The 12,709-nt window shown below is 41.7% G+C and overlaps 1 protein-coding gene across 3 annotated transcripts in view; it reads right to left on the bottom strand.

Annotated features, from left to right (window-relative positions):
• Positions 1–11,561: 11,561 nt before the first annotated feature.
• Positions 11,562–12,709, bottom strand: part of TJP2 (tight junction protein 2) — a 140,522-nt gene continuing 139,374 nt past the window's right edge. For all 3 annotated transcript variants that reach the window (XM_019934735.3, XM_019934731.3, XM_019934733.3), the window contains one exon: positions 11,562–12,498. In XM_019934735.3, coding sequence (XP_019790294.1) covers positions 12,333–12,498 — 166 coding nt within the window. In that variant the 3' untranslated portion in view covers positions 11,562–12,332. The remainder of the gene's footprint in view (positions 12,499–12,709) is intronic.

Below are 12,709 nucleotides of genomic sequence, written 5' to 3'. Positions count from 1 at the left end.
TTTATTATTTTCTTAGTATAAATTCTTGAAGTGGAACTGCTGAGCAAAAGCAAACATGTTGAAGGGTCTTATGTATATTGCTATGTCGACCTGCAAAAAAAATGTGTACCAATTTATACTCCAGTTTTAAAACATGAGACTCTAAGTCTCCACTTCCTTCCCCACAGATGAAAAATAGTAACTCTTTGTTGTCTTATTTTTCATGCCGTTATTAGTGGAGTTGAATATTTTTTCATATCTTTATTAGCTATACGTATCACTTTTTAAGGAAACTTTATCTTTTGCCCATTTTTCTATTGGGCTTTCAGCTTTCCTTACTGACTTGAAGGAAGGTTTAAAAAAAAATAGGGACTTCCCAGGTGGCGCAGCGGTTAAGAATCCGCCTGCCAATGCAGGAGACACGGGGTTGATCCCTGGTCCGGGACTATCCCACATGTCGTGGAGCAACCAAGTCCATGCACCACAACTACTGTAGCCACAACTACTGAGCCCACACACCACAACTACTGAAGCCCGCGTGCTCTAGGGCCCACGTGTCGCAACTACTGAGCCCGTGTGCTGCCACTACTGAAGCCAGTGTGCTTAGAGCCCGTGCTCCACAATAAGAGAAGCCACCACAATGAGAAGCCCGTGCACCGCAAAGAAGAGTAGCCCCAGCTTGCCACAACTAGAGAAAGCCCGTGCACAGCAACAAAGACCCAATGCAGCCAAAAATAAACAAACAAATAAATAAAATAGATTGAGAGCACTAACCCACACATTTATATTCTATCAATATCCAGACATCTATATCTGAGCCTTCAGACATTCTTTTGAGGTTAGAAAGTGCAATTTCTGGTCCTTTCCTTGTTGGTGAGCTTCTCAGGGAGGGAAATGACGGGATCCCGGGGTAAGTCTCAAAGACATGGTGGGCATGCCTATGGTAACAGGGAGCAGAGTGGATCAGTAGTCAGCAATCCGATCTGCAGAGATCTTGACGTGGGCTAGTTGATCATGGTCATGTAGATGGCTAGGCTTCAAAAGTCTTATTTGATTTGTATAAGCTGAAAAACTTCAGGTTTGGGAAGAGACTTGCATGAATCGCAATGAAGAGGCATGGCCCCTCAGTCAATTTCCATTCACACACGAGCCTCCAAAATACTACGCTAAGTGAAAGAAGCCAGAAACAAAAGGTTCCATTTATATGAAACATTCAGAATAGCCATCTCTATAGAGACAGAAAGCAGACTCATGTCTGCCAGGGGCTCGGAGGCAGGATGTATGGGAAGTAACTGCTTAATGGTACCGGGTTTCCTTCTGGGGTGATGAAGATGCCTTGGAACTAGATAGGAGTGATGCTTGCCCAACACTGTGAATGTACTAAATGCCACTGAATTGCATACTTTAAAATAGTAAATGGTTCATTTCATATTATGAGAATTTTACCTCAGTTTAAAAAGAAGAACTTTTGCATCTAGGTTTCTTTGTTTTTGTTTTTTAAGGCTTACATCTGTTGAGCACCTACCATGTGCCAGGCCCTGTGCTAAGAAATTAGCTGTATTATAGCATGTAACCCTCACAATCAGCCTCTTGAGATAGGTGCAATTTTTACGCTTAGTTTACAGATGAGGAAACTGAGGCTGTAACAAAGAGGTTATAAAACTAATCAATAGCTTTCAGAGAGGGATTCAAACACAGGTAGTCTGCTCAGGGGCCAACATCCTCAATCACTGTGCTTTGTGAATTCATTGCCTTCAGAGGAATTCTACTCCCTAGACTTTCTCAAAAAAGAAAGGAGGTTGACATACATTGGTGGTAGGTTTGGGCTAATATTCTTGTAGTGCCTACCCTGGGCCAGTCCCTTAGGTAGGCTCCTCACTTAATTCTCACCATCACACTTTGTAGAAGGAACTACTTCAACCCTTATTTTGTACATGAGGAGCCTGAGGCTCAGGCAACTTACCCCATGTCCCAGGACCAGTGAGGCACTGCATCCAGATCAGCTGAGACACCAGCCCTTGCTCTGAAATGAGGATGGATGGGACTAGCTCCAGCCCAGCCTCTGAGGTTCTCTCTCACAGGACTCTTTTCCTCTTTCAGCTCAATCAGCTCAATCATCTGTGCAGCAGATAAGAAAGTGACAAACAGGGAGAAGGCACTGCCTCTGCCCCCCATCTCACAGAAAGAACGTTACCATCCTTCCGTCCAGTTAGTACAAATGCACAAGGCTGGAGAGCTGGTTCCCATTCCCCTCTGTCACATCCATATCTATTAATAGGTAAGTATTGACTAAGTTAGGAAATGTTAATTCATCTAGGCCTGAAGAGGAATACAGGCCCAGGGACAAGTCCAGGAGCTGGGCCTAAAACCATTATCTAATCTCCTGTAATGCCCTGGACTACATTCTATTTCTATAGAGAAGTTTTCAGAATGCATTTCCCCAGACCAGCTCCACAAATGTGACCTCTGCAATCATCCTGCTAACAAAGGTGGACAGCCATCCCTCTGAAATCCCATTTGGTCCTTATTCAGCAGAGCTTTGGGAGCTAATTTTCTAAGCAACAAAAATATATTTGTCACCTTCTCCCAAATCTCTATTTCTTATTCCAACACATTTCAACTGTAGTAGACACAGAGAACAGGACCTGAAGAGCTATACTCATGAGTTCTTTCCAGAGCCAGGTGAAATTTCTGGCCCGTCTTGTAGAGTAAGTTACAAACCATGCCAGGGAGCAGCAGAGTTCCTTCTGCGCGTTCAGAACGCTGGCATCCCTTGCAGTTGCGTGGATGCTGCACACTCAGCAGCCACGGTGGGGAAGGGATGCAGGGAAGAGGTAAGGGAGGGTTGCAGACTCAATGCCCTCTCACCTGTCATGAAGGTCATATTAGTAAATGAGCCTGGGTGGGTTCTATATGGGGCAGCAAACACCCAGCCCCAGCCTATGGTTGCCATGCAAAGATGTGCGCCCAGAACTGCCACATCTACCATTTTTAAAAGGAAAGCCCCCAATCTGGACTTGTACGTAAAATCTGCTGATTTTTAAATTAAAAAAAAAAAAATTTCATCACCCTGTGCAGGTCAAACAAAACATGTTTATGAACTAGATTAGTTCCATAGCTTCTGGCAATTTGCAGAATCGGCTTCAAAGTGCTTTTTAAATTTTAACTGTAAATAGAAAACAATACAACATGATCAACAAACTATTTTGAGAGATCCTATAGAAGCGGACTCTAGAAAGAAAGACTGGAAGACTGGATTCACAAGCAGAAAACTTTGTTTTGAACCCAAACTATACATGTTTTTTATCAGCTGAAGGATTCTGAACAAGTTACACAACTAAGTTATAGATTACTTATAAAACTGGGATAGCCACACCTGCCATTCTTACTATGCAGGGCTGTTGCAAAGAACAGATCAGATTATCCATTTAGGCATTTCTCAGGCAAATGAAGTAATTTGCAATGTAAACCTCTGAAAGGCAGAGAATAGTTCATATTCAGTACATAGTGCCTATGTTTATCTGCACACAGAGACACTCAATAAATATTTTTCATTGACTTAGCTTACCGAAATTCCTGCTATAATCCAAATTTAGAGAACTAATCTTTCTAAGGATCTACAAAATATTTTTGTGTGACTATGAAGCATAATAATTCACATAGTGACTGATGATGGCTAAAACTATTGATCAAAGTTCCCAGACAGGGTCAAATTACACGCTAATGTGTAGATTTTTGTCTCGTAGAGATGCAAACAATTTCTGCCTGGTGGAAAAGACAAAGACAAAGGTTATCATTTCCTATCCTGTAGGATATTAACCAGTTTTTATTTAACTCTGAATTCTTATTCTAATATTACTTAATTAATTGCTTATCTATAACTAGTTCCTCAGATGTTCTTTAAACCAGTCTTAATATCTTATTGGTTCCCTCATAAAGTAATGGGCTGAAAAAAATCTTTGACAAGGATTCATTTTATATTTGCATGAGAATCATAATTTTATCCTTTTGAAAACTATACATCGTTATTAGCCTGTCTTTTGCTAGCCAAACTAAGTTCTTAATAGTTTTCCTCAACTTGTTTTACTAAAGTTCTCCAGTTTATATCAGAGCTATCAGTGTTGAAGTTTAAACTGGGCACAATGTTAGAAAATCTTACGTCAATGACATGCTTTTGTGACAAAACACAGACACTGCATTTAATTTATTTCTCCCTTCATTCATTCATTCCATTTTCCAACAAACATTTCTGGAATATATGCAAGACACTGAAGAGTATACATAGATGAATAACACACACACACACAGACAAACACACACACACACACACACACACACACACACACTCCTTTTAAGGGAGTTTAGAAGTGAGTGGTGAGCAGTTCTGTACATTGATAACTAGAATATCAGAGAATATAGATGAAGGGCTATGGAAACTTGTTGAAGGAGTCAGTGTTAAATTGGATTGGGGGCATCAGAGAAGGCCTGCCAGAGAATGGGATATATTAGCTGATTGGAAAAATCCTGGAAAAATGCCTAGGATTTTGAAAAACAGTGAAGAAAATGGAAAGGTATTCCCAGCAGAAGAAACAGCAGAGAATTCAAGAAATGCAGTGAGGACAAGTCCTCCTATGAAGTTGGAACATACATTACTTTGCAGGAGAAAGTTACCTGAAAAAGGATTTGGGGGTCTATTGTTACAAAGCAAACTACCCCAAACTCAGTGGCTACACACAAAGCTTGTGTAATATTTCTCATATATCTGCTGATCTAAGCTGGGGTCAGTTAGCATGTTTCTATTCCATATCCCTCCACCCTGCCTGGGCCACAGCAGGTAGTCTGAGGAGTTCCCTGGAGGATGGCAGAGGCGCAGGACAGCAAGTCATATGGTCAATCCAAAGCCAAGGAGTGGGGAAATACATTCTGAGTCTTTAGAGGAAGGAATTGTAAAGTCACAAGGCAAAGAACATAGATACACAGAAGGGTGAAGAACAGACTCGACAGGGACAAATAGTAGGAAAACCTGAATGCCATGATTAACAATTAAACTTTGTTGCTAAGAGATTAGATCTTAATTGTTCTCACCTCAAAAAAGAAATGATAATTATATAATATGATAGAGGTGTTAGCTAACATCCAGGTGGTAATTATATTGCAATATGTAAGTGTATCGAATCAACAAGTTATACACCATAAACTCGTGCAATGTTGTATGCCAACTATATCTCAATAAAAAAATGAAAGAAGTAAACTTCGTTCTAGGCAAGGAGAAGTCATCACTGTTGTTTTAAGTAGCAGGGAGACATTCTCAGATCTATGTTAGAAAGATGATCATGCCTGTTGGCTAGTGGAGGATTATTTACAACCACCTGAACTAGGGTAGTGGCTGTGGGAAAAGGGACAGAGAGACAAATTAAAAATAGTTCTCACGTAGAATAAAGTAGGTCATCATTTGGATGAAGAGTAAGAAAATCAGACACCACTCAGATTTCTAAATTGATATGGGAAAACCACTGGGAATTAGACCACTAGCTACTTTTATTGAGCATTTATTTTGTGCCAGCTACTATTGCAAACATTTTATGCAGATCATTTGATTAAAGTGCCACATAAAACCCACAATACAGTGTTATAATTTTCTATCCCTATTCTATAAATGCAAAAACTGAGCCTTAAGATAGTTGAGTAACTTGCCCAAGGTTCTAAGCTAATACCTGACAAAACTGGGGTTTAAACATAAAGCCATTTTGATTCCAGAATCTGAGTTCATAACCTATATGGGCTGCCTCAGCAGGATAGGGATAATGAGGGAACCAGCTCTGGGGGGAACTAACATTTGATTTGGCGAAGGGACTGGATTACTGACTTTATTTCCTGGCCATCATAGTATTTTTGAGTAATAAAATGCCAGTTTATTTATTGGTATAAAACATCATTTTGATATTTTAAAATGCCTGAAGTTTGAGTCATTTACATTTTGGCTCAAAGGTGCATTCATTTGGAAAGATTCAGAATCCATCCCTCCGCTCTTTCAAACCCTTCCAAAGTATCTTGCTATAATTCCCTCTTCCTGGGCTTCTAATGAGGTTTATGTGTATTCACCATTTGTTTCTCACAGATCCTTTGCTCCATCTATATTTACAGCAGTCTGTAATGGAGTTATTTTAGAATGGCGGGGGCGGAGAGGGGGAGGAGAGGGTTGTGGAAAGCAAAGAGAGCATTCAGTGGGGGATTTGGGAAGGAGGAGAAAGGGGGTTTGGGAAGTTTCTAGTCCAGCTCCAGCCCCCCCTCATTTTTTCTACTCCTCTCTTCTCTCGTCCTCAGAGACAGATCTACTCTCATTAACTCAACGCATCTCTCCCAGGATGATTTATATCAGTCAATATCTTTTCCCCAACCATCCTTCCTGGAGAGACTTAAGCTCAGAAGGAGAGGAACCTGGACTCTGGCCCTCTCTGAGGTGGAATAGCATCTGAGGACAATGGAGAAGCAATGAAACCACATCTCACTTTTTACTGCACAAAATAAATACCAAAATACTATATTGCCATTGCAACCAATAGTTTGGGGAATGTAGACTGTGCCAATTTTATACCTATGTACATATAGGCATGATTTAAATAAAAGGCAGGGGGCCTTCCCTGGCGGTCCAGTGGTTAAGACTCCGCACTTCCACCGCAGGGGGCGCAGGTTCCACCTCTGGTTGGGGAGCTAAGATCCCACATGCCATGTGACATGGCCAAAAAATAAAAAAATTTAAAAAGTAAAAAAGTAAAATACAAGGTAGGATGGCAATGGGTTGTATTTATCTCCCTATTTACTCACATATATTTTAATTGCCATTGAGCCTTTTATTTTAAATCTCATTTCACTACTTATTATTTATTTAATTTTTAAAATAAATTTATTTATTTACTTATTTTTGGCTGAGTTGGGTCTTCGTTGCTGCACACGGACTTTCTCTAGTTGCGGTGAGCGGGGGCTACTCTTTGTTGTGGTGCGCGGGCTTCTCATTGCAGTGGCTTCTCTTGTTGAGCACGGGCTCTAGGTGTGCAGTCTCAGTAGTTGTGGCATGTGGGCTCAGTAGTTGTGGCTCGTGGGCTCAGTAGTTGTGGCTCGTGGGCTCAGTAGTTGTGGCTCGTGGGCTCTGGAGTGCAGGCTCAGTAGCTGTGGCGCATGGGCTTAGTTGCTCTGTGGCATGTGTGATCTTCCCGGACCAGGGCTAGAACCTCTGTCCCCTGCATTGGCAAGCAGACTCTATTATTTGAATCCTTTTTATTCATTTTGTTTCTCATAATTTTTTTTTTTTTTTTTTTTGGCCGTGCCACACAACTTGCAGGATCTTAGTTCCCCAGCCAGGGATTGCACCCAGGCCATGGCAGTGAAAGTGCTGAGTCCTAACTACTGGACCGCCAGGGAATTCCATTTTCTCTTAATTTTTAGCGCTTTTCTACTCATTAAAATTAAATTAACTCTTCTTTATTTAAAACAAAATACAAGTACACATATAATATATGCATGTGTGATTATATAAATATCATATAAAATCTATAAAGATGTGTAAATATATGTAATTTTCCTTCTTTTGGTCCATTCAGTCATTCGTTCATTTGTTCATTCATTCACTCATGCTTTAACACTGGACAAGAAGTACAGCTGCAGGGGTAGCCTGTAAGGATACCGACATGATTAATTTTGTGTCTACTTGGCTGAGCTATGGTGGCCAGATTATTTGGTCAAAGGTTATTCCTGATGTTTCTGTGAGTGTGCTTGGGGGATGAGATTAATATTCAAATCAGTGGATTTTAAGTAAAGCAGACTGTCCTTCTTAATGTGGGTAGGCCTCATCCAGTCAGTTAAAGGCCTGAATATAGAACAACTGATCTTCCCCGAGCAAGAAGGAATTCTGCCAGTAGGCCATCGCCTTTGCACTCAGACTACAAGATTCCCTGGGCCTCTAGTCTGCCGATTTAGGATTTACCAAGCCTCCCTAGTGGTAAAAGCCAATTCCTTAAAATAAATCTCTATTTGAACACACACATCCTGCTGGTTGTGTTTCTCTGGAGAACCCTAATACAGGTATGCAGGCTTTCCCGCTCCACTCTCCCTAGCAGATAGTTCCCTTGTTCTACTCATGTTCTCCAAGCCCATTCTAAGACACTAGACAGAAAAAATCCCTCGCCTTGGAGGGCTCAGTAGATTCACAGCCCAATCATCATCACCTTACAAGCAGTCAGGGCTCCTCAGGATTTGTACCGCTGCATGTTCTAGCCTGTCAACCGCCTGCCTCTGCATTTCTCTGCATTTCTTTGCCTGAAGGTGGGGGGAGGGGTAAGGAGAGGGAGCAGAGTCAGGACACCGTCTCCCTCATCAATATTTACAGTAGCCAGCAACTTAAGTGTCCATCGACAGATGAATGGATAAAGAAGATGTGGCACATATATACAATGGAATATTACTCAGCCATAAAAAGAAACGAAATAGAGTTATTTGTAGCAAGGTGGATGGACCTAGAGTCTGTCATACAGAGTGAAGTAAGTCAGAAAGAGAAAAACAAATACCGTGTGCTAACACATATATATGGAATCTAAAAAAAAAAAAAAAAAAAAGGTTACGAAGAACCTAGAGGCAAGACGGGAATAAAGACACAGACCTACTAGAGAATGGACTTGAGGATATGAGGAGGGGGAAGGGTAAGCTGTGACAAAGCGAGAGAGTGGCATGGACATATATACACTACCAAACGTAAAATAGATAGTTAGTGGGAAGCAGCCGCATAGCACAGGGAGATCAGCTTGGTGCTTTGTGATCACCTAGAGGGGTGGGATAGGGAGGGTGGGAGGGAGGGAGATGCAACAGGGAAGAGATACGGGGATATATGTGTATGTATAACTGATTCACTTTGTTATAAAGCAGAAACTAACACACCATTGTAGAGCAATTATACTCTAATAAAGATGTTAAAAAAAAAAGGTTATGAAGAACCTAGAGGCAAGATGGGAATAAAGATGCAGACCTACTAGAGAATGGACTTGAGGACATGGGGAGGGGGAAGGGTAAGCTGGGACGAAGTGAGAGAGTGGCATGGACATACATACACTACCAAATGTAAAACCAATAGCTAGTGGGAAGCAGCCACATAGCACAGGGAGATCAGCTCGGTGCTTTGTGATCACCTAGAGGGGTGGGATAGGGAGGGTGGGAGGGAGGGAGATGCAACAGGGAAGAGATATGGGGATATATGTGTATGTATAACTGATTCACTTTGTTATAAAGCAGAAACACACCATTGTAAAGCAATTATACTCCAGTAAAGATGTTAAAAAAAAAAAAAAGCAAGCATACTTGCACTAAGCAGCCCTCAGTCAAAGTCTGAAGACAGCTGGTGAACAAACAGCACAGCCCCTGCCCCCAACTTGGGTGGGAAAACTCTGAGGCACGTGTTTCATACCATTGACTAGCATTTCTTGGGGGGATTGAGTTCTGGTCTCCCGTTGTAGAGTTTCCTTGTATTTCCCAAACCAACTACTTGAACTCAAAACCTGATCTTGGGGTCTGCTTCCCAAATTACCATCTCCCCCAGCCTCCACCCCGCAACTACTGGTGTTTCCTACACCAGACAAAAGCACGGTTGACAGAAGCAGTAAACTCAGGGATGGATAGAAGGTTATGCTCACTTCTCTAACCAGCAGAGGCTGAACACGCGGCTCATGAAGCAGGACTACCATGCAGACTCGGGAAGTCTCAGGTTGGAGGGTAGAAGGTGCCCCAAAGAGACCTGCTGAGGGTACAAAACTTTACATAAATCCCCCGTTTTATCCTACAAATTCGTGTGAGGTTTGCACTCCGCTGCACGACCTACCCTGTGTTTTAAACACCCACCACCCACTCTGAGTACAACGGATTTTGCAGAAAGATGGATAACGCACTTTCCTTGGGGTTTCATGCATGTCATGCTGCTATTTGAGAGGGAATGGCCCTGAATGCTCTAGAATTGCTCTCTGGATTAGATCAGAAGTCAGAGTGATGCTTCAACACCGCAGTTTTAGGTGCTTTCTCCAGAACATTTACTGAATGGCCCTCAGAATCACGCTACTGCCCTACAAAAAAAAACAGTAAGAAATGGACCTCCAAAATCCTCCTTGCAAGTAAGTGGTCATGATTGCATGAGGCAAAATGAGACCCCACAGAATAAAAAGAATGGGGGAGGCGAGAGAATTCTGGGACAACTCCCCCGCTTCCTGCATGTAGAGTGAACACTATGCTCCCTCCTCATGCTTGTCCTTCCTATTCTGACATTCTTCCCTTTCCTCATTTGCCTAGCACCAGTTTTTCTTCCTTATACTCCACATATATTGTAGGCAGCCTTAAATCCTCCCTAGGACAAAGCTGAAAATGAACTAAAAAGGTATGGGGCAGACACTGGTGGTCCACTGGGCACCACTGGGACATTCTAGGGAACAGAGGTCCTTCCTTCCTGCCTGCACCACCTAACGCATCACAAAGAAGTGCTGGAGCCAGATGACAGCCCAGCTCCTGATCAAAAGCCTCCTCTCCTCCCTTCCTTGAGTTTGCAAAAGGGCTCATTCCTGTATTTGAAGAACACAAGCAAACTAAACCATCATATATTTAACCTGTTTTTTTTTTTCCCACCCACAAAAGGTGGCTTTTATTTATGAAATATGCAGATCTGAGTCAGTGCCTTGAAGTCTGCTCAATTCAAGGTACTGCACTGGATGGTATATAAATTAGAGCACCAAACTGACAATACAACCAAGGATAAATTTGTAATGTAACTCAGTTATGAATAAGCTGAATTACCAACTCTGCTAAACACACGCTTATCATCTTTGTGTGAATTCTTATTACAAAAAGCCCTTAATGGAACCAAGACTCTTCTCCTTTCCTACATTCAGGGTACTTTTGATTCACACAAACCTAAATTCCTTGTCTGTTTTTTAAAAAGTCTAAACATATTTTAGCCTTTAAGAGTGAATGCGGGAGTATAAACGGATGCAACTTTTCTAGGAAGCAATTTGGCGTAACATCAAGAGTCTTAAAAATGTTCCTCTGCTTTTACTCAGTAATTCCATTTCTGAGTACCCACCTAAAGAAGAGGACTGGAATGCTGATCACTGATATACAAAAATGGATTATATATAAAAAGGTGCATCTCCTGTAAAAAGAAGCAAAAAATAGGAAATAATCGAAACGGCCAACACTAGTAGAACTATCTACTTATGCAGCAAGTGGTCACGGCATGTATTATTATTCTGCAGTTATGAGCAATGATGTTGCGTAAGTTTTACCTACCTGAAACGTTCAAACAGAAAAAGCAGGAAAGAGAACTGCACAGTGTACACCCAGCTATTACACACATGGACATCCACAAATATATAATTGGAGGAAATGCACCAAAATTATCTGAGGGATGGGGCTATAAGTAATTTTTATTTCCTTTTTCATATGTCTTTATTTTCCGACGTTCAGCGATGAGCATGTCCTCACTTTTATGATCAGTAATTGAAATAAAAGCTGCCCTAAAAAGTAGGAAGTAGTGTAGAAATCCACCACAAAGCACCTTGATTACAATGTCCTCCTTTTTATTAAATTATAAAACTGACTGCAGTCAATACACACAATTTTGGGAATGTGTTTTTCTCAAGTATCTGCTTTCGTGGAACACATGGTTTTAAACAGACAGACAAAAATATTTCTATACCAACTTCTTGGACTTCAAGCTATTTAGCACTACCAAGTATAGCTATTATATATACAGTCAGAATTTATGGAAAATATTACAAAGACAAATGTCTTGAAAAGATGACACGGTACAGAGAAAACCATAGCTCTTAAACTGGTATAAAAATTTAATCAGAATGTTTTAGTCCATTATGGCTTTGTATAAAGCTTCAAAAGGAGAAAATTTAAGACACTTCTCATCAAAGGCACTTACATAGTTGTAATAAACTACTTCTTTGAATTCAATTTGAGTCACATAGTATTTTTATTTATTTTTTTCACATTCTGTCTCTCATTGAAACGGTCCTGGAAAGCAGCTATTAATGAGGAAAAATAGTTATCATTTCTTAATATATATGTTAAAAATACGCAAACAGAATTAATACAGATTTTGGTCCACTGAAGCAGGTAACAGTATCAGACGGTAGTGTTTCTCTTAATTCTGAGCCAAAAGCCATAAGCTCCCCAGACTCAGTCCCCTGGGCTCCCCAGGAAGTGCCCCTACATCTCCACAGTGCATCAAAACTGCAAAGAACCATCCTCCCACGGCTGGTGGGAATGCTGCTCTGAGTGGGCGGCAGCGGGGCACCCAAGAGTCAATCCTCGGGCATCTATAATTCTGTGTCCCGGTATCGGGAAGGCTGGCCGTAATAATTGCGTTTTGAGTGTTCCGACAGCTGCTGTCGGTATTCTTCCTCCTCGGCGTCACTGCCATAACCTCCTCTGGGATCCTGATAAAGTCTGGCAGGGCCTTTCTGCGGCTCGGGGGGCCTGGAACTAACAAAGTGAGAGGGTTACATGAAGCCGAAATCTCGGGCCTCCCCGCCCGTGATGCATGCAGTGGTCAACTGCCCAGGACGGCTGGCTCACCTGAGTCACACTCTGCTGACAAGCCAGGGCACTCCTGGCCCGGCCCCAGGTTCCCAGAGTGGTAGGAGTGAGGACGGGAATAACAAGGCCAATGCCCCCTTGAGCAGCGAGCGGGGAA

This window comes from Tursiops truncatus, chromosome 6 (genome assembly GCF_011762595.2).
Source record: "Tursiops truncatus isolate mTurTru1 chromosome 6, mTurTru1.mat.Y, whole genome shotgun sequence".
NCBI lineage: Eukaryota > Metazoa > Chordata > Mammalia > Artiodactyla > Delphinidae > Tursiops > Tursiops truncatus.
This window is presented reverse-complemented; position numbering and strand designations above follow the sequence as displayed.